Consider the following 20,344-nt stretch of genomic DNA (forward strand, 5'->3'; position numbering starts at 1 on the left):
TATTCTTAAGGTTAATAATTAATAATATTTGACAATATAAGCCAAACAACAAAACGATTATATAGTCACATGTTTGAAGGCCCGTTGTTAGACACGTCACTCACTCAGATGATCACACTCACAGTCGCCGAGAGTCATTGTCAATGTTTGTGAGTTATAATACCAAGAGTTAAAATATTTCTTATCGTCATTTCCGGTAAAGGTATAATACCGAAGTGTAAGCAATTTGGCTCGTGATTGTATACACGATATAGTCGCATGTTTGAAGCTCTGGTTTTGGACATGTGGGCCACTGAGGTGACTCGTGGTCATTAGGAGTCATTGTCTATGTTTGTGGGTTACATTTCCAAAAGATCAAACAATTCTAATCATCAGTTCCGGTAGAGGTATAATACTGAAGTGGGAGCTATTTGATTTATATTCACGATAAAGGCCTACTGTTGGATATATGAGCCACAGAGGTAACTCATAGTCCTTGAGAGTCATAACCAATGTCTGTGGGTAATAAGAGTCACTATCGATGTTTGTGGGTTCCATTTCCAAAAGAAGAAATGATCACTTCCGGTAGAGGTATTGCACTGAAGTGTAAGCAATTTGGCTTATATACATGATATAGTCACATTTTTGAAAGCTCGTTGTTGGACGAGGGACACTGGGGTGTCTCATAGTCCCCAAGAGTCAACGTCGATATCTTGAGATATACATTTCCAAAAAATGAGAAAATTCTGATCATCACTTTCGGTAGGTATAATACTTCAGTGTAAGCAAATTAGTTTATATACACGATATAGTGATATGTTTGAAGGTCGGTTGTTGGACATGTGGGCCACCGGGGTGACTCGTAGTCAAAAGGAGATATTGTCAATGTCTGTGGGTTATGATACCACGAGTTGAAATAAACCTGATCATCATTTTCGGTCGAAGTATTATAATATGGCGCATATACAAGATATAGTCACGTGTTTGAAGGGTTGTTGTTGGACATGTGGTTCATTCAGATGACTCATAATCCCCGAGGGTCATAGTTTATGTCTATGGGCTGCATTACCACAAAATTAAAAGGTTCTGATAATCATTCGGTAAGATGCCGAAATGTGAAGTAGAAAGGTTATATACACAATATATTGGGGTTTTGAAAGCATGTTTCTTGACATAATGGGTCACTGGGATGGCTCAAAGTCCTCGAGTCCTAATTAAACTTAGACCTAACTTCCATTCTCTATGTTTGTGGGTCACATTCTTAATAAATGACACATCAAATCTGATTTGGGTATGATCCTGAAGTGTGAGATGTAAGGGCCTCAGGTGTCGGTTACTTTTAGCAGTATTTATGGAATTTTGAAGAAACGGTGCGAAACGAATATTCTATTGATAAGAAAAATACATATATTTTCACGCAACGACATTACGTCAAGTTTATACGAAACGTTTCAAAAATGGTCTCATGTATGTTTGTTTTGTTACAAATCCTCTCGGACGGTTACTCTTTGCCTTCTTTTTAGTTAACTATTGAAGTTTCCATCATGTGGTTTTATAGTGGATAAAAAATTAAAATCGTAAAAAGTGAAGTAGAGCTTATATATCATAGCCTGGATCTGGTTTACAATAAACATTATTGAAATTGAAGGGGTCGTAAAGAAATTTTCTAAATTTTTCATGTAATGTATATCGGGAACACTGATACTAATGATAGCATCAATATGCATCATTCCAATTTTCAGTTGTCTGTGATTCCCAGACATCTGCCTCTATTCCCTGCTGTTAAATGTTCCAAATCACAGAAGATGCGTTTTTCTAACATAATATCAAATTACCTTTACGATGATTGTAAATTCCCGTAACTTTTATTTTGCTAGTATCACGGTACTCTGTGACATTTGAACTTTTGACTGCGCACGTAGTTTTAAAAGGCCTATGCGAGATTAGTTTCGTTATAAGAAAAACATTGATGGAACCGTAGACGTGACATGAATAATGTAGAGAGAAAATGATGGCATGTTTGAACTAGAAAACATTCATCTTTCCAAATATATCTGGGTTGTGCAGATCCGGATATCTAAATTGGTTTTAAAAACCCGCACCTGCGGAAATGCGGAATGCACCCATTTAACAGGGCCTGGAATAGAGACAGATGTTTCGGTTTAATATAACCTCTAAGACCTTCGCGATTAGTGTCTTCCAAACTCAAAAAATTAAGAAAACCTGTTTACAATCCCCTAAATATAAGGACACACAGTTATAGTAGTCCACCCTGTCCATACCCTACATCGAATCCCAAATAAGGGGTTTGACATAATTGTATGACGAATAGGGTTTTGGTTTGCACTGGTTGAACATAGCAATAAGTAATAATGGTACAAGTGAACATACGTTAGCTAGTAGTTTTAATTTTACCAATGCGAAAATTGTTCAAGAGATTGTAAAAATGATTCAGGCTTTTGTGTTTCCGGTTCTTGCAATTTCACCAAACCTAGACGTTTTATGACGTCAGTGTACGATCCCTTTAGTTAAATGATGTGATTAATTAATTCATTATCATTATTTTACTTTCCTTGTAGACAAGATGTCTTTTAACCAAGATCAAGTGATGGTATTTCATCAATGCTGTCTGTGTGATGAGAGATTTTTACAGAGCTCGGAATTAGAAGATCACTGTCGCATACACAGTAAACCTGTCACAAAAGAAGAAGTTTTGACCGTCAGAGCTAATGATATTGACATGGGGAGCGATTATAAGATTCAATTTGAAGCGTCTGTTAATCTTGGTGAGTCTGAACACGAAGTTACTGAAGTAATGAGCAATTCTGTTAGAGATATGCTTCCATACACAAATATTATTGACAAAAATCCAGGTCCATCTTTTCAGTCAGTGGAACTGAATCAAAACAGCCCCAGTCGTATTATATTGTTTCAATGTGGCGTATGTAAATTATTGTTTACTTCAACATCAGTCCTTCTGCAACATCTACAAACCCATCCAAATAGAGATTTATTACTACATTGTAATGTTTGCAAGAGGATCTTCCAAAACCATTTAGCTTTACAGGATCACATACAAATTCATTTAGAAGCTATGGATAGCGAAACTACAGCAAAGCAAGCTAATGAATTTAGAAATAACCTAAAATGCGAATCCGATCCAGAAACCATGTCTTCAAATGAAAATCAGATAACTCATCAACAAACTCATCAACATCGTTTAACTAAAATTGTGCTAATGTGTCCCTTGTGCTCAGAGATTTTCATTTCAGTAGAAACACAACAAAAACACATCACTGCACACGAAGAACTTGGTGAATGCATTTGTAAGAAATGTGGATTGTTATGTAAAACTATGTTCGAGCTGGTGAAACACAATGAAATCAAACATAGAGAAAAAGCATACGAATGTTCTGTGTGTGGTAAATCGTTTTTAACACCTGTCCATCTTAATAATCATATGAAATACCACGAATCCCGCCAGATACTTTCTTGTGACCAGTGCAACAGATCTTTTACTACTGACATAGGTCTTCGAAATCATCGATTAGTTCACTCAAATAAACAATGTATTTGTGATGTATGTGGTAAATATTACAGTAGTATGGCATCGCTTGCATCACATAAATCAGCCCATAGAGAAAAGTGCTTTAAATGTACGAATTGTGGCAAGCTGTTTAAAGGTTCAAATCAATTATCAAGGCATAAAAGAATTCATACTGGAGAAAAACCCTTTCAATGTGGTGTTTGTTCTCAGTCATTTAACCAAAAATCTTCTCTCGTCACGCATATGAGAATACATACAGGAGAGAAACCATACTCATGTACAGGGTGTGAAAAATCATTTTCACAACTTTCAGCTAAGAGAAGTCATGAGGTAACCCACTTTAAATTCAAACCATTTCAATGTACGATATGTGGTAGGGGATATAAAGCAAAGAAATCGCTCATTAACCATATAGACAAGAAGCATAACAACAATCAAAGTAATGTAGATAACAATGTGCCCAAGATTTGAGAGATAAACCATGTTGCTGTGAGATTATGTATTTGTTATATAAATTCCTGTTGTAGTTAAATGTTTTTAGAGTCATGTGTGCTTGTTGCCTTTCATTACAAACTTATTTTCATACATTGATCTAAATAAAAATCTGAAAACTGTGCAAAGTCACACTCGAAGTGCAATGTCACCCCACTTTACGGTACCATTGTTTTACATCTTATTGGGTGAATAATTGCAAGCAGTATTGATGGTGATCTAAGAACGACATTACCATGATAACAATAAGAGTTCTACTTTTAAAAAGGTATTGAAAACACCCAAAGTAAAAAACAACACAATATAAATGATTGAATTAAAATGTTTTAAAACGATTGGCCGATTGGTAAGTCAACGAAACCAGCACCACAAAAGTTATGGCAAACGTGTAGCTTTCGGTTCTATGGCGTCAAAGGTGGAGTACAAGAACTGGACTGTTAACTTTACAATGCAAACGGAAAGCGTAACTTTCGTTTTGTAAGAATAGCGTGGCTCTGTGACCTTTGAACTGAGTCAGAGCTACCTCATAAAATTGGTTGAACTGTTGGCTGCGCATGTTGTTTTTTTTTTAATGGCCGATGCGAGATCAGTTTCTTTAAAAAAAAAACGTTGATGGGACCAAAGACATGACGTAAATGTGTAGGGAGAAAATGATGGTATGTCTCAACTACAAAAACATTCATCTTTCCACATATATATGGGTTTCGCTGAGGCGAGGTCTCCAAATAAGTTTAAAACACCAGCATCTGCAAAGAAGGACGTATTTTTTCTGTCTCTACACCAGTCGACATCTGTCCAAAAATGCTATCAGAGGCTGGAATAGAGACTTTATTTATTCATTTAGAAATGTTTCAGTCTACTTTTGGTTTTTATAGAAAAAGAAAGTGAATTATTCGACTATTTTTTCACTATTTGAAGGGATTATGTGATTTTTGTTCTAAAGACTATTTACCTGGACATATCCAATACTAAAATCAATCCCCGAATAACGAACAATGGCCTTTAATCAAAACGTGTATTGAATACTTTAGATTCCAGAGTCTAACAAAGGATTATATTCTAGAAAAAATAACTTTATTTCAAGATATGAATGTATATACAAAACAAAAAAAATTAAGATCCTAGCTTACAGTTATTATTATATAATATTAGTGAAGTAACAAACAGAAAGTAAGAGAATATAGAAAGAATCCAGCTTTTACAAAATTCTTGAAATGGCAGCATTATTTGTTTGAGAAATATGAGTAATTTAAATATAATTATAAGCATTTTGCATATCCTACTCTGCCATTAAAACCCAAAGTGGACACAATTGAATGATAAGAAATACTTTAAAGATGGGTTCCCTTATTTTTATTTATGAAAATGAAAATGCTTATAGAATGCTTATATGAATAGAAAGTAAAGGTGTTCCAATGACTGGGAAAAACACCAGTTTGTCTCACATGTCCATAATTAATTCATAATTAGCTAATTTAGAAGAGAATAACAAGCTGAATTCCGTTGGGTGACCGATCAAGAAAAGTCTAGAAGTATTTTTTTGTTTATCCAGACTGTGCATACATGAACATTTATGATTGGTAAAACTCTTATTTATATGCAATAAGAACATAATGACATGGTTAAGAATACATGATAATTCATTAAAAATACCAATTAATCAAATAGTTTGTTTAATTTGATTAAAAAAAATAAGGAAACCCATCTTTAGTAAATAACCTGCAAAATTTTTCATGGTTGTATCATGTTAATTGTTATCAATTTGTGTCTATTTATTTACTCCTAATACGATTTACAATTTCTTACATTACACTGTCTTCCCTTAGTGACAAACATTTTCACATCAATTAAATTTCAAATCAATATTACTTATAGGCTGGTAGAGCTGTCTTTCATACTAAAAAACAGTGTGTTTCAGATACATAGACAATTTTAAAACAAAACCTGATTATATGGCTCAATAACTGGACCTCAAAAGTGGTTGCCTGCAATTAATCAAACAATGAAATAATAAAAAATTTAATAATGAACATTTTAAGTACAGTAATATCAAATAGGCACTTGCAATAAAGAACATTTTAAGTATAGTTAATATATATTGCATAATATAACATAATACATGTTTTTAAATATAAAGTACACAATATTTCACTCTGTGTGCATCATGAAATTCAAATCCAATCTTTAAAAATATAAATAGAAAGTAATCTCATATTATGATAATGTGATCAACAAATGGCACAAAATACCTGATGTAAATATACTGATTATATAAAACCCCAAACCATTCACATGTATAGATCATAACTTATAATAGATAGTTTAAAGGGAATGGACTTTAAAAAACTTAACTTTTCATTTCTAAAAGAAAGAACTGACTCCAAATTCTTGAGAGATAAAGCAATAATAAGTCATCATGTCTCTTCCTACTATATCTATAGCATTACTCCCTGCCATTGGCCCTTCCCAAAACCTCTTCTTTTCATTAAGAAGATAGAACCAATCTAACATTGTTGGCTGTCCATTCCCTTTTATGAATTCTTTTTTTTTCACATTTCATAAAGGAAATAATATAAATTGAGATTATTATTAGGTAAAGTTACATATTGCTGTTTGAAGGTCAACCTTGTTACATGTCAGTTACCATCAATGAACATAGGCATTGGAGATAAAAGGTTGCTTGGGGTGGAAAATGTTGAGCAAAACATAGCTAGTATACATTTATTCAGAGCCTCATAGCAAAAATAATTTTTTTCATACACTAAGCCCTAATAATTTCAAGCTCCTATGCCTATATCATTTGTATATTAAACTTATGTTTAAACTCCTCAGAGGTTTAAGAAAATTGTTTGTATAATCAACATAAGATGAAGAAAGTAAAGTTTAAAAGAATATAATATATGTAAGAAGGTATATAAAAGTCTCTGAGTAAATGCTTAAGGATTTAATCACAGTCGTAATATATAAACAGTTTTGAGAGAATCTCAAGAACACATTAATAATATAGCTTCATAATGCCCAAAATTATTTAGAATTTGGCAAGAATAGTGAGCACAGTGAGCAGAAAAAATATAATTTTCCTGAACAAATATAAAAATGAATAAATTTCAAAAATATAAACATTAAATGACAGTTAAGCATTGAAAGCATTATAACTAATTAAAATTAACAAGTAATTCAACTACAGATACTTACAAACAGTATTCATGTAAATATTAATTTCAACTTTACTGAATAATGTTGTTTAGAAAAACCACAAATTTCAGCATTTTTACATAAAAGTAGTTGTGACAATTTGTTTTTCCCAATGTGACCTTCATAAAATTCGAACTAGACAAATTCATTTGTATCAACATAATATACCACTGTAAATTATTTGGATAAACCAAATTTACTACTGAATTTATTTGTATTGTGTATGTATTCAATATTTTATAATAAAAATCTACAGTGTTTGAGTGGCAAGAAAAAGTTGGAATGTTTACTACCATCTCTATAAGCTATTGTAACTGGAATGCTTGAACAACTCTCATGTTGAACTATAAATTATAATTATATCAGAATTAAATATAATTTATGCAAAAAATATAACATATATAAAAAGATAGCACAGCATCATAACAAGCTGCATGAATTATGTGAATTATTCTACAGTGATAAATAAAGAGCAAGATTAGTCTGTATTTGAAAGGCATACTCATATTGACTCAGAGAAATATATTTAAACAATCATCATTTAAAGATAACCTGATAAATAGATTTTAATGTTTCAAACACATTACAAAAAGTTATAAATCTGGACATATCATTTATCAATTTTATGAATAGAAAAATAAATCTTACCATAAAAAGGAACGATACAGGATTTAGTAAGCAGTACAAAATGATATAGAAAAGAAAAGAAGCCAGTAACTAATTAGCCATTTCTAATCTCAAATGTTCACAAATTTGAATTACTTGTGTCTTAATATCTAATGATTAAACAATCCTAAATTTAATAAGGAGCACTTGATTAGCACAGCAAATGTTTAACAAAATCTAACTGATGGTTTTAACCCTGAATTGTTAAGGCAAGGAAAAGAAAAGCTGCCAGATTATCCAGTATTATAGTTAGGAAGCAGACGTCTTCCACCAAGGGTCGGTATAAGGCATGAAAGGGAGGTAATTTTAAGTTTGTCTATACCTTCTCTGCCAGCGTGATATTTGATCTAATATTTGTCCTTCCAGCATTCTTGTTAAACAAATACCAATTAACTACAATAAATTTAATAAGTGAGATTTGCATGTATTTTACAACACAAAATATCATGTATATTGAACCTATCATATAGTAAATGAAATGTAATTATGAAAGAAAAAAAGTTTATAATGACTGATATTCTGTCATGATTATCTAAAAGCATATCATAATCCATAAATAAAATACCCATTGTCAATCAAGCAAACAAATAATATGTTAAATATTCAAGAAACACTAAAAATCTTGCAGATACTCTTAGATTGGTACCGTTAATGAAACCTATAGAAAATGGCTCTTACCTGAGGTACAGTAAAAGCAATAACAACTCCTCCAACTATAGGTAAATTCTGTTCTGCCATATTTAATATAGCATCAATACACCCAGTTGTATAAATACGACTGTTTCGGATCTGTGACTAAAAATTCAATAAAAACAGTTTCAATGTTGTGCAATAATCATCAAAACTGCAATTACATTTTCAGATTATTATCTTAAAAGATGGATTTTGTTTCTTATAATATCCATAATACAGGTCATGTATCCTCAAAATGATCTTAGCGCTAACATATCCCAGAAACAGTGTTAGAAGTTATGACCCTAGGACATCCTAATGATAAGATTCTTTCAAACATATACGCGGCCAGGGCTTTATGTTCTTAAACAAGAATAAGAAATGAGTCCATATGCTAAAAACAATTGCAGGCTATAGAATGTTCCATTATTGCATAGAATTATCAGACATTTTAAGATTAAGTATAACTTACATCTGGCTGTAAAGTATCAGCCCCACAAAATATATTTGGAACACCTTCCTGTAAGATAATAATAATAATATATCATTTAAACACACATCTTTCTGAGTTATCATTGAAATGTTATAATAGGAAAGGAATTACATATTTTAGATCATGATATATCATACTTTCTAGCAATGATATCTTTATCACTTATCAGAATAAAAAATCTAGTCAGCAATTTGTCTACAAACATTTATAGCCTGTTCACATTTACTTCCATGGCCTTACTACTGATACAGATCTAATGGGTTTATGAAATGACACACAAAGTTAGTCCCCTAAAGAATTCTAGGTTTTCACACAAATTGATATCTGGGAGAATGATGCAGGGACCTACTTGTTACATTCATTTTAAAAGTTAATGTAGACAAAACACAGCAGAGTCTAGTGTCAAGGGTGAGTGGTTTTAGCCATTACATTCTGAGCTTGATTTCACATGACTTATTTATCAGTTGGCTTAAAGTTTATATTTTCTTTTAAATACAGTTACTTGCTAATACTTTTACATCTAGCCAACTGTCAGAATACTAGGATATACTAAAATAGGAAATCAATCAAATATTGAGATGTTTGTCATTTCCTTGATCATGTCAACCGTATATAAATAAACTTGACTGACCCTGATTGTGTCTTGTTTACGACAACAAGAATAAGGTGTGGCACATTTCAATCTACTTGGATTGCCTTCTGTACAGTTAAAATACATATTATCATTCCAATCTCTATATCCATCTGATGTTACACCACAACAATAGATCTGTAATTTATATTACTTAAAAATCAATAAATCCAAATAAAAATATAACTAATGCTTAGTTTGGCTCAATTGCATTCAGATCAAAAAAAGTTTCCTGTATAAAATACACATAATAAAGCCATGTAATTTGACAATTTAGAGTTTAAAAAAATATCAAAAAATTTATTTCGTATCTTTCTCATCTTAACATCCAATTTCTCTATATAACTTACATTTTCTTGAATCCAATCTATAAAACTTTTAGCATCAGGATCATCCTCATATCTTGGAATGAAATTTTCTTGAAAGACTTCGGTTACAAAGCTTTTTGCCTTATCACGAAATACAAAAGCCAGAACACCTAGTGTAACTTCACCAATAAATATTAAAATCATTATTACATAAAACTGAAAAAAAAATCATTAGATTTATCATTATCTGTACACAATCAGTAATCATATAAATCATAATTATCATATCTATCATAGCTAGAGGTCAATATCAAAATCTAAAAGGCTGAAGTCATAATCATAATGTGAGACAACTGATAGAAGGGTTGATTTGATCTTAATTTTCAAAACCATCTAAATTAGTACACACAAAGGAAGATATAATGATTAAAGATCCTGATAGCTGTAAATGTGTCTTTTTCTTACTAAGACAACTAATCAATAATTTTTGATAAGCTCACTCAATACTAATATGAAAGTTTTGGTATTGGTACTTACAAATTTCAGAAGACATGTGTTTTCACGTAATGCACCAATACATCCAGAAGAGCCCAATATAAAGATAACGATACCTAACACCATAAAACCAATGGAGATATCAAATATTACATCATAAATTGTTCGTACTTCCACATGGTAAAATTTATTTTTTTCTACAAAAGCCCAGATACCTAAACTGAGCATTATGCCTCCTGCTACCTGTAACATTAATCATGGTGCATTAAAAATTACAGTCTCCTTAGAAATTCTAAAATAATAATAACTGGGGCTGCAATGATGAATCTATGAGCTTCTCACCAATTGAATTTTTGAGTATAAGAGTATACTTTGTTCACATCAAAATTTGTAAAAAACATTTCTGATTTCAAAAATTAATAATTTTCTTTCACAATTCTCACTTCTAAATGTTCTCATGTGCCAAAATTGTTATAATTTTAAAAAAATTCGACTATGTTTCTCTTTCCTAATCTTATAAATGAATCACGCTTATAATTATAAAAAATCACATTGTGTTGGATGAGTATTTTTTAGTGATTAGGGTAGTTGAAAAAAAAAAACAGTTACTATTGACAAGCAAAACAAATAGTCACTATTCAACAGAAAGCACTGGCACAAGGTTAAAGCTATGTTTATATGTGTTGTCATGTTAATATAAAATGAATTAAAACTAGAATATAATAACAGTACTGATGCAGGGCGGGTTACGACATCCAGGTACATACGAAGATGGTCTATTGCAATTACATTGATGTAAATACTTTTCTGCATCTCTAAATGCAAATATGCGGAAGTGCGTGGAATTTAAAGTATATTGACTAGGAATAAAAGAATGTTTGTCAATTAATAAAGACCAAGTTTCATGAAATCCGGATAAGAAATAAGAAAGTTGGTAATGCGCATGCGCTCAACAAAAATTCAATATTTCCATCAAATTTAGAATTGAATTATACAAATACATACCAAGTTTGGTGAAATTCGAATAAAATATAAGAAAGTCGGTAATGCGCATGCGCACAACAAAAATTATAAATTTCCATCAAATTTAGAATTGGATTATACACATAAATGCTCAAAACTCCCATTATAATAATTACCGTGGCATTACATTTTAATGTTTTTTAAAATCAACTGAAAAATTACCAGTGTATTCCAGTGTAAGTTTGGTGAAAATCGGATAATAAATAAGAAAGTTGGCAATGCGCATGCGCACTACTCAAATTTGATAATTCCATCAAATTTAGAATTTGATTATACACATACATACCAAGTTTGATGAAAATCGGATAATAAATAAGAAAGTTGGCAATGCGCATGCGCACTACTCAAATCTGATAATTCCATCAAATTTAGAATTTGATTATACACATACATACCAAGTTTGATGAAAATCGGATAATGAATAAGAAAGTTGGCAATGCGCATGTGCACTACACAAATTCGAAAATTCCATCAAATTTAGAATTTGATTATACACATACATACCAAGTTTCATGAAAATCGGATAAGAAATGAGAAAGTTGGCAATGCGCATGCGCACTTCGCAAATTCGAAAATTCCATCAAATTTAGAATTTGATTATACACATACATACCATGTTTGATGAAAATCGGATAGTAAATAAGAAAGTTGGCAATGCGCATGCGCACTACGCAAATTCGATAATTCCATCAAATTTAGAATTTGATTATACACATACATACCAAGTTTGATTAAAATCGGATAGTAAATAAGAAAGTTGGCAATGCGCATGAGCACTACGCAAATTCGATATATCCATCAAATTTACAATTGGATTATACAAATACATACCAAGTTTGGTGAAATTTGGATAAAAAATAAGAAAGTTGGGAAATTAAGTGGGGGTATGCCTTTAATGTGCTTCCGTAAGCTTAACTTACAGTATAACACGGTTCATTCCATCCTAGAACCTATTTATATACCTTGACTGGACACAAAACATTTTAAAGAAATATAAAAGGGAGGGTGTCTTTAAAATTACTTAAACTTTGATTTATATTGGGGTTGACAGCCAGGTTAATCTTATTAGCCGATTTATCTAATAATAGTCCCATGTTAAGTGAATGGGTTTTCGAATTTGCATGTAAGGCATGCATGTTATATATCACTGGAAAGCTCATGATCTCAGCATTTTGAATCCGACAGAATTATTTCTCTACCTCTAATAGGGCACATGTTAGGACACTTTAAAGATGCAGACTCAACTTTCAGTGACACCCATAAAACCGAAACTACGTGTCGGACATAAAAAAAATTAACATCATGTAAAAGCTGAAGTCAATAGTAATTATTAATGTAAATATCAACGTCATCCGAGGCCAAGTTCCTTTGGTAGAAGCGTTCAAAGTTTGAAGGAAATTGCAACATTTCCTTTAATGTGACTTTGACACGATCAAATGCCATATAAATTGAATCCATTTATAAAGTGCATTAATTATCTGAAAGTAGTATGTCGCTAAATCAATTAGGGTTTGAGATACAGCACTGCCCAAATGCCAAATTGACCATATTTAGACCCCTATAAAATCAGAATTTGTTGTTTGACCCCAAAGATCAAAAGGTCATGAGAAGGTCAAGGACAGCCTTTATCACCATGGTCAATATAAAGGTCATCAAAGATCAAGGTCATGAGTTATAAGCCTTCAAACTTTGGAAAAAAGCATCAGGTTGTACAAAAAAGGCAAAACCGAAAATCAAAATTATGCTTCCTAAGGATTGTAGATGGACATTACACGTAAGCTGGGATTAGCCACAAGTTACGAAACGCCACAAAGTCCATTTTCCCGAACGTGTTGCTGTTTCCGAGAAAAAAGGTCTGCGCTGGACGAAAAAAAAAAAAAAAAAAAAAAATCAATACGAAAACAAAGCAGGGCGTTTGCTTCCGAACGCCCTGCAATCAAAGAAGAAAATCATATTTAGTTGTCATGTATATGATTGTACATGTATGACATACTCTATGTTATGAATTTATTATCTATATTATTATGCGAGTGTGTGGTTTGATATAATTTTCATTATATTATCCGTATGTATCATATAACATTTATGACTTGGAAATTGTGTATATGATAAATTGCTTCTACAAAGTATCACTTTAGTTTAGTTTGACCACTTTTTTCCAATCAAAGGATTTTGGAAGAGAGGTTCTAACAGGTCAAAACTGGTCGATTAAAACTGCTCTGGACAAAACTTGTCAAATCTGCACTAAAATATCCATACTAATATAAACTGTAATTACTTTAACTTAAATTGACTGTTGAGAGCTTTTAGTATAATAAAAAATAAATGAAGATTTATCATTTTAGTATAATGAAAAATCAGGTCAACTTCAATTTGTTTTACAACACTATGTGCCTTTTGTGGTTATGTATAAACTTTTATAATAACAACTGTTTTTTTGTTGTTTGTTTTGTATTTTGTCATACAAAAACTTTTAATGGTCATATTTCAAATATCCTCTCTGTATATTGCTAGCATGGATATATTTGAAAAATGTTTTTACTATAGCTCAAAACTCCCATTATAATAATTACCGTGGCATTACATTTTAATGATGTTTTTCAAAATCAACTGAAAAATTACCAGTGTATTCCACATTCTGAATAATATATGGCCCAAACTGATTGAAAAAGATTTTTTTACCTGCACCAGGTTATTCAACAGTTTCAACAATTAAATACCGGTATACAAGACTCTCCTCCAGGATTTGACCATAAAAAAATCAGATGCTGATCTTAAACTACTTGGTAGATCACTAAAGAAATATCCTAATAAAGGTAACTACCTTCCATCTTACTATGCAATGCTTATCATAAGTATCTTCATAATCACTTCCATGGACATTGTAGGTAGTACAAACTTACAATCCTTATGTAGTACAAACTAACTAAGCATGAGTTATTATAGTTATATTTCAATCAAGATGTTACTTTTATTTGAGCAAACTCAAATACTTGAGAGTTGAGTGACACTGACACAAGTCAAAATCGTAAACCTATACCTACACTAATCTGTATAGCATCTATTCTTAGACTTCTTATAAAACTACTCTCTTATTTACTCTCTGACTACATTGAGCTTTGATTTTTTAATTGAATTTTTCTCTCATTTCATAAATATTCAAAATAAAATTTTCAACTGTATGCCATTATTCTATTCTTAGAATATAAATACAAGGTACAGTGATTTTACATTTCAAGCATACATACTTCCTCCAAGAAAATTCATTTAAAAATTATCTATTTTTTAATCATACTGAAAATTCCCATCTAATCAAGTTTATAAATAACTTTTTAACTGGTTAACATATTCATTCCATAGTCATAGACAATCTAACACTGTCAAATGTATTTTAATGTAGATAGTTCACTTCATGCTGAAATGAGTACCACAATTCATTTCAGTTAACATTATTATTTTAGCCTATAAATATAAGTCTTACAATATTACTTACCCAGAAAATGAAGTTGAAGAAGAACACAAGCCATTTTACAACTGGGCTAACATACGTTTCTTCTGAACTCAAACAAGACATAGTTGGTTTTATTATTACAGTTATTCATCCATTGATTGAGAAATTAGTACTAAATAAAAGATTATAATAGAAGGTGTAACATCTCTTGACTTATTAAGTGCTCACTTTTGTTTGTTGATGATGATATCTGATCATCCAGACGCGACCACAGATCTCGCCAGACTGATCTCGCAGCTTGTTGCTGCATTTATCGACGGTGGTCTACTTTTTCAAACCTCCAAACTGTCAAAAATGGAGATCAGTCATACGTCGTGATTTAATTTAGTTTCTGATAACATTACGAATATTTAGAAGTTGATGACATTGAGGTGAATCTGCACATAAAATAAATCAAACCACAAGCAATTCCTAATGATATCATTTAAAGGGATTTGATTAAAGTATAGGTCTATGTAAAATAAAGACACCGAATATTCTCTCCAATTGATTGAAGGGAAGCAACTCTCAATTTCAAATATCCAGTACGTCAGAGGAAGAGGAACTGCAACTATCTCAATGTAGAAAGTCTTGTCTGAGAATCTTTATTTTAACTTTGTAGAAAAAGAGTTTCATTTGATGGCAGAAGTCACTATATAGTACTTGTTACTGTAAGATAACTACAAATATTTTATACTATCAGACTATAAATGATACCAGCTGTTGTAGTAGGCTATGCTATGCCAATATCAGCATACGGCATAGGTCGTCCGCCATCATACAATCGAATACCAGTTAAAACGGTAACCGTCAAAACGGTAACAAATTTGAATAGTCAAAACGGTAACAGATCTGCCAAAACAAGAAATTTGGTTAAAACGGCAAAATATCTGTCAAAACGATAACACAATAATATGAATTATTATGATGATCATTAAGCTCATACACTACAGTGTATATACTGGCCACTGGTCCCGCTTGATTTCTTTCTTAGGCTAGATCCGGACACTCCGAAAAATCTGTATAATCCGACATCTACTCATCTTAATCACGTATCGTCAATTAGATATTTATTTTATTGATAATCCGGGTCAAATCACTTGAAAACAAAAGATCGCTGAACTGATTAATCACCGAAATTGACATTCAAGCTAACAATTTTTGTCCTGGGAAGCGTGCCCATATCTCTGGATATAAAACAGCAAATTATTGAAAATTATGAAAAAGTGCATTAATATTTAGCTTTGAAATTTACGTTGAACAAAAATAAGCAGCATTTTAAAACGGAAAGAAGAATTTTAAAAAAAGTTTGCCGACAGTACAGTCAAGAAACCTAATTTCGTGCTAACCTATTTTTCATGCATTTCCGGAAATGATTAATAATTTACATGTAAGACCTCGCGTGACCTCCGCATTTGCTTGTTTTGATAAACATGTGTTTACAATATCAGCTAGTAGAATGAATCCAGTAGTTTCAAGCAAGGAAAAATGTATTAATGTATACTTTGACAAATACAACTAGCAGATTCCGTGTCAGCAGAAAATTTCTATGGGCCATATTCTTATGTTCTTTCAGTGACTTTTAGCAATTAATCACGCTACGTATCTTCTTTTGTCAGTCACTATTTTTTTTTAAAATCATGGTTCTTTGAAGGAATTGTCACTAGTTATAATGAATTGATATTAAAGATAAATACTAAGAGAAGTTAATTATACCACTGGGTATGCATATAACGTGTTTTTCTCAACTTAATAATAGATCAAACATTGTACACGAAAATAGGTGACGCATTCTGCCGCCGTTCCCGAGTTGGTTGCTCATTAAATATGGGTCAAAGTGAAGGATTCATAAAGAAAATCGAAACCAACCAATTTTAATTATTTTGTAGGATATCTGAGGAAACATCTAAGACATAAAAAAAAAAAATTCGTTTTTTTAACTTTGACGAAATTCGGTGTTGAATCCTTAAATGCACGAAAATAGATTACACCACTTTATTAATTCCAATAAAAAACATATGTACAGTTCTCAAAATATGAACAATTAAAAAATGACTGTAATTCTTTATTAATTGGAACTCCTTTACGCATAACCAATAAACCACAAAGGGTTCAAAATGCTGCAGCAAGACTTATCTCCAGCCAAGAGCATTACGATCGCATTACACCAATTTTATTAGACCTCCACTGGCTACCTATTTTTTATAGAATTCAGTTTAAGATTCTGCTTCGTGAGCGTGATTTGTCAGTACTCTACTGAATAATTGCTTTGATAATATTTAAAATGTTTTAATAACTTGGATTGAAAGTGAGAATTAGTAGTGAGTTGAGTTGTTTTCAAGTATGAATTAAGTAAGGGAATTTGCTTCGGACTTATTGACACTGTTTTATTTTTACCATTGCCTTTATTTTTTCAGGCTTTTCCATTTGAATATTTACAAAATTTGTTTTCCTGAATTTGAGATATAACAACAATGGTGAAGCATTCAACATTTTCAGATGTATTTAATTTTACATGGAATCAAGTAGCTATAGGATTATGGCAACGTTATCCTAATGTTTACAGGTATGCAATATGAAAAAGATCAAATTTTGAGTTTTATTTCATCCTTTTTTTATCTATAAAATTTTATGTATTGTAATATATTTCTTGATGCACATTGGAGGCTGGACATTTTACTTCAATGAGTTTATTCTTCATGGTTTCCCTGCAGTACTTATTATGTGTTATATCAATTTATAATGACTTTGATTGACAGAATATGCCTACTAGTCAGTCAAGAAAAGCAGCATTCATTATAAGAAGAGCTATGTTGGATTGGATCAAAAAATTTATGTCAAAGTTCATTAGAAGTTCAGTAATCACAGATAATGTAAATATATTTGTTATTAATAGAAATGATGTTTAAAACAACTAACTGAACTGTTTTGTCTTATTCAGTAAACATGTATTGTCAGAAGATGTGATATCCAGAAAAATAATAAATGGTAAACTTCATACAAAACGTTTATTTACTAAAACAAATCCTATGCCTAAAGCTGGTGAAAAGTTTATAACGGCCAGAAATGTTTATATAATAGAAGAGTCAATTGTGGATCCTAAGGATAAAACGTTTGTTACTTATACTAGAAATGTGGGAATGCAGAAATATGTGGTAAAGTATTATTTTACATTACAGGAAATTTGAGAATGACAAAATTTAAAGGGTCATTCCGCTTTTTATACAAAAAAATTTCATTATCAAAACCTGGTAAATTAAACATGAAAATATTTCTCTAGTATGCTATTCAGATCTATCTATATCAACGCTAAAAATGAAGTGTTAACAATTGCTCTTTAACACTAGAGTAGGCACAATTTTTGACTGATTTTGACGAAACTTGATATGAGTGATTGTATCACCCAAGGATAAACCATATAAAAAATCAGAAAAATCGAACTATATTTAGTATGAGTTATTGCCTTTGTTCTTGAAAACGAGCTAAATTTTAAGCTTGTAAACACTTCAGAAGGCACAATTCTTGACGGATATTGATGTTTTGATGAAACTTGGTGTGAGTGTTATCACCCTAGGATGAACCCTATTGATAATCAAAAAAATCAAAAAATAATTAGTATTTAATTTCAGTTCGTCAATTTTAAAAGGCATGATTTTTGCCGGGTAAATTATTCAGTATCACCCCAAAAAGTTTAAATGAAGTGTATAACTGAAGGTTGAATAGTTCATACTGGTAATTGTTACTGTACTGCCAAACATTTTTATTCAAAATCAAAGCTGCCAGTGGGTGTATATTACCTTACCTGGTAAGCTATCTTTAGTTATAACTGTCAGATATGTTATGGAACACACTTCTCTAGATTTTGGTGTATAGTTTTTACAAATTTGAGCATAAAACATTTTTCGACCAACAAGGGAATAGCCTTCCCATTAGATCAGATGTTGATAAAAGTAGAATTGCAAGAACCAGATTCTGATTAAATTGGAATGGTGCAAATCGGATCTATCAGCATCTCATATACATATGGTATATTTTAGAAAACCTCAAAAATCCTTTTCTAAAAAAGTGGTGTCACTGATAGCATCAATGTGCACCATTTTAATTCCCATCAGGCTTCTGTGGTATTCATAAAAATATTAGAAAACCTCTATAAAATTCTTTAACATTTTTTTTAATTTGTTGTATATGGTTATCCTCTAACTATTGTCTATAAAGTAAATCATTTTGTTTTTCAGACAATAGAAGAGAAATGTTTTTATCAACCAGATATTACAGATAAATCACTTACAGTTTGTAACAGATGGGCCTTTATTTCATCATCATTCTTTGGACTAGGCCGTGTTATTCAAACTTTCTGTACTCAGAGATTTAAACAAAATGTTAAGAAATCAATGAAGGGACTAAATGAAACCATGGACAAATTGTTTAACCCAGAAGCAAACCAACATAATGAATGTAGAAAGGAAAAATTCAAGGAGAAAGCGAAAGCTGCAGTTGAAAAGGCTAAGATTAAAACATCCAAACAGATGTGCTAATTTTTTGATGGAATATGACATTGTACATGTATGCAAGCCTGGATAGTGGATATAATGTGCCAGTCATTTACTTGAAACCTCTCAACTTTGTATGGAACTTCTCCTCATATGCATACCTTCAATCAATATGAAAGTGCTCATTTGTAAAATAAGGGGTGTTTTTTGTAGTCTGTTAAATTATATCCAGCCTAGATAGTATGACACATTTACTTTATATTTTAATATGATCTGCTGTAAGAGAATGTTTGACAATCTAATGGATTAGTTGTTATATTAGAACTGGTTTTAGGTGGTATAATTATGATATTTTTATATAAAAATTATAACCCAGTTACTCATGATTTTATGTTTTTTTCCAAAATACAACATGATCATAGTAAAAGCTTTTTATACGCATTGTATTGTGGTCATTTATTGTAATCGCCCTGTCGGTTCGTTCATTCACATTTGGCTTGTGCTCACTCTACAGGCTACAATTCTTTATGGATTCTTTTGATTTTTATTTTTGTAAGTCAATGTCATTATTAAGATGATCCCTATCGATTTTTGTGACGATCTTATAATTTTTAGCAAAATATCTTGTCCAACTTTTTCCAGTGTTTTCACTCTATTAGCTTTTTATGCAACTTGTGTATACTTTACGGGCAAAAATTCTTTATGGATTCTTTTGATCTTAATTATGTAGGTCAATGACATTATTAAGATAATGACCAACATGTCGTTTCCAACTTCATACTTGGCAAGTGCTAAGTCTACAGACTACAACCTATGATCGGTATTTGCAATGAAAGCTGCTGGTGGGCTTATGTCACCTTGCT

At 31.4% G+C, this 20,344-nt stretch overlaps 3 protein-coding genes across 3 annotated transcripts; 2 read left to right on the plus strand and 1 right to left on the minus strand.

Annotated features, from left to right (window-relative positions):
- Nucleotides 1–2,596: 2,596 nt before the first annotated feature.
- Nucleotides 2,597–3,937, plus strand: LOTGIDRAFT_63613 (hypothetical protein; the record flags this gene model as incomplete). Its single annotated transcript, XM_009055891.1, has 2 exons — nucleotides 2,597–2,666; nucleotides 3,102–3,937. Coding segments are annotated over 2 exons (906 nt in total), but the record flags the coding sequence as incomplete, so codon positions are not given.
- A 4,248-nt stretch (nucleotides 3,938–8,185) lies between these two features.
- LOTGIDRAFT_160862 (hypothetical protein) lies at nucleotides 8,186–15,075 on the minus strand (the record flags this gene model as incomplete). Its single annotated transcript, XM_009056044.1, has 7 exons — nucleotides 8,186–8,272; nucleotides 8,558–8,668; nucleotides 9,024–9,071; nucleotides 9,676–9,813; nucleotides 10,026–10,199; nucleotides 10,521–10,721; nucleotides 14,995–15,075. 7 exons carry the CDS (start codon nucleotides 15,073–15,075, stop codon nucleotides 8,186–8,188), a joined length of 840 nt encoding a protein of 279 aa, XP_009054292.1.
- A 516-nt stretch (nucleotides 15,076–15,591) lies between these two features.
- LOTGIDRAFT_215258 (hypothetical protein) lies at nucleotides 15,592–19,923 on the plus strand. The gene is made up of 4 exons (XM_009056045.1): nucleotides 15,592–15,662; nucleotides 17,409–17,557; nucleotides 17,933–18,146; nucleotides 19,227–19,923. The coding sequence occupies exons 2-4, from the start codon at nucleotides 17,466–17,468 to the stop codon at nucleotides 19,524–19,526; spliced, it is 606 nt and encodes a 201-aa protein (XP_009054293.1). The 5' UTR covers nucleotides 15,592–15,662; nucleotides 17,409–17,465; the 3' UTR covers nucleotides 19,527–19,923.
- The last annotated feature ends 421 nt before the right edge of the window (nucleotides 19,924–20,344 follow it).

This window comes from Lottia gigantea (assembly GCF_000327385.1).
Source record: "Lottia gigantea unplaced genomic scaffold LOTGIsca_26, whole genome shotgun sequence".
NCBI classification, from domain to species: domain Eukaryota; kingdom Metazoa; phylum Mollusca; class Gastropoda; family Lottiidae; genus Lottia; species Lottia gigantea.

Coding starts and splice junctions, on each gene's coding strand:
- LOTGIDRAFT_215258 (XM_009056045.1), top strand. CDS start 17,466: ATGGTGAAGCATTCAACATTTTCAGATGTATTTAATTTTACATGGAAT. Junction 17,558..17,932: donor CGTTATCCTAATGTTTACAG/GTATGCAATATG, acceptor TGTCTTATTCAG/TAAACATGTATTGTCAGAAG. Junction 18,147..19,226: donor TGGGAATGCAGAAATATGTG/GTAAAGTATTAT, acceptor TTTGTTTTTCAG/ACAATAGAAGAGAAATGTTT.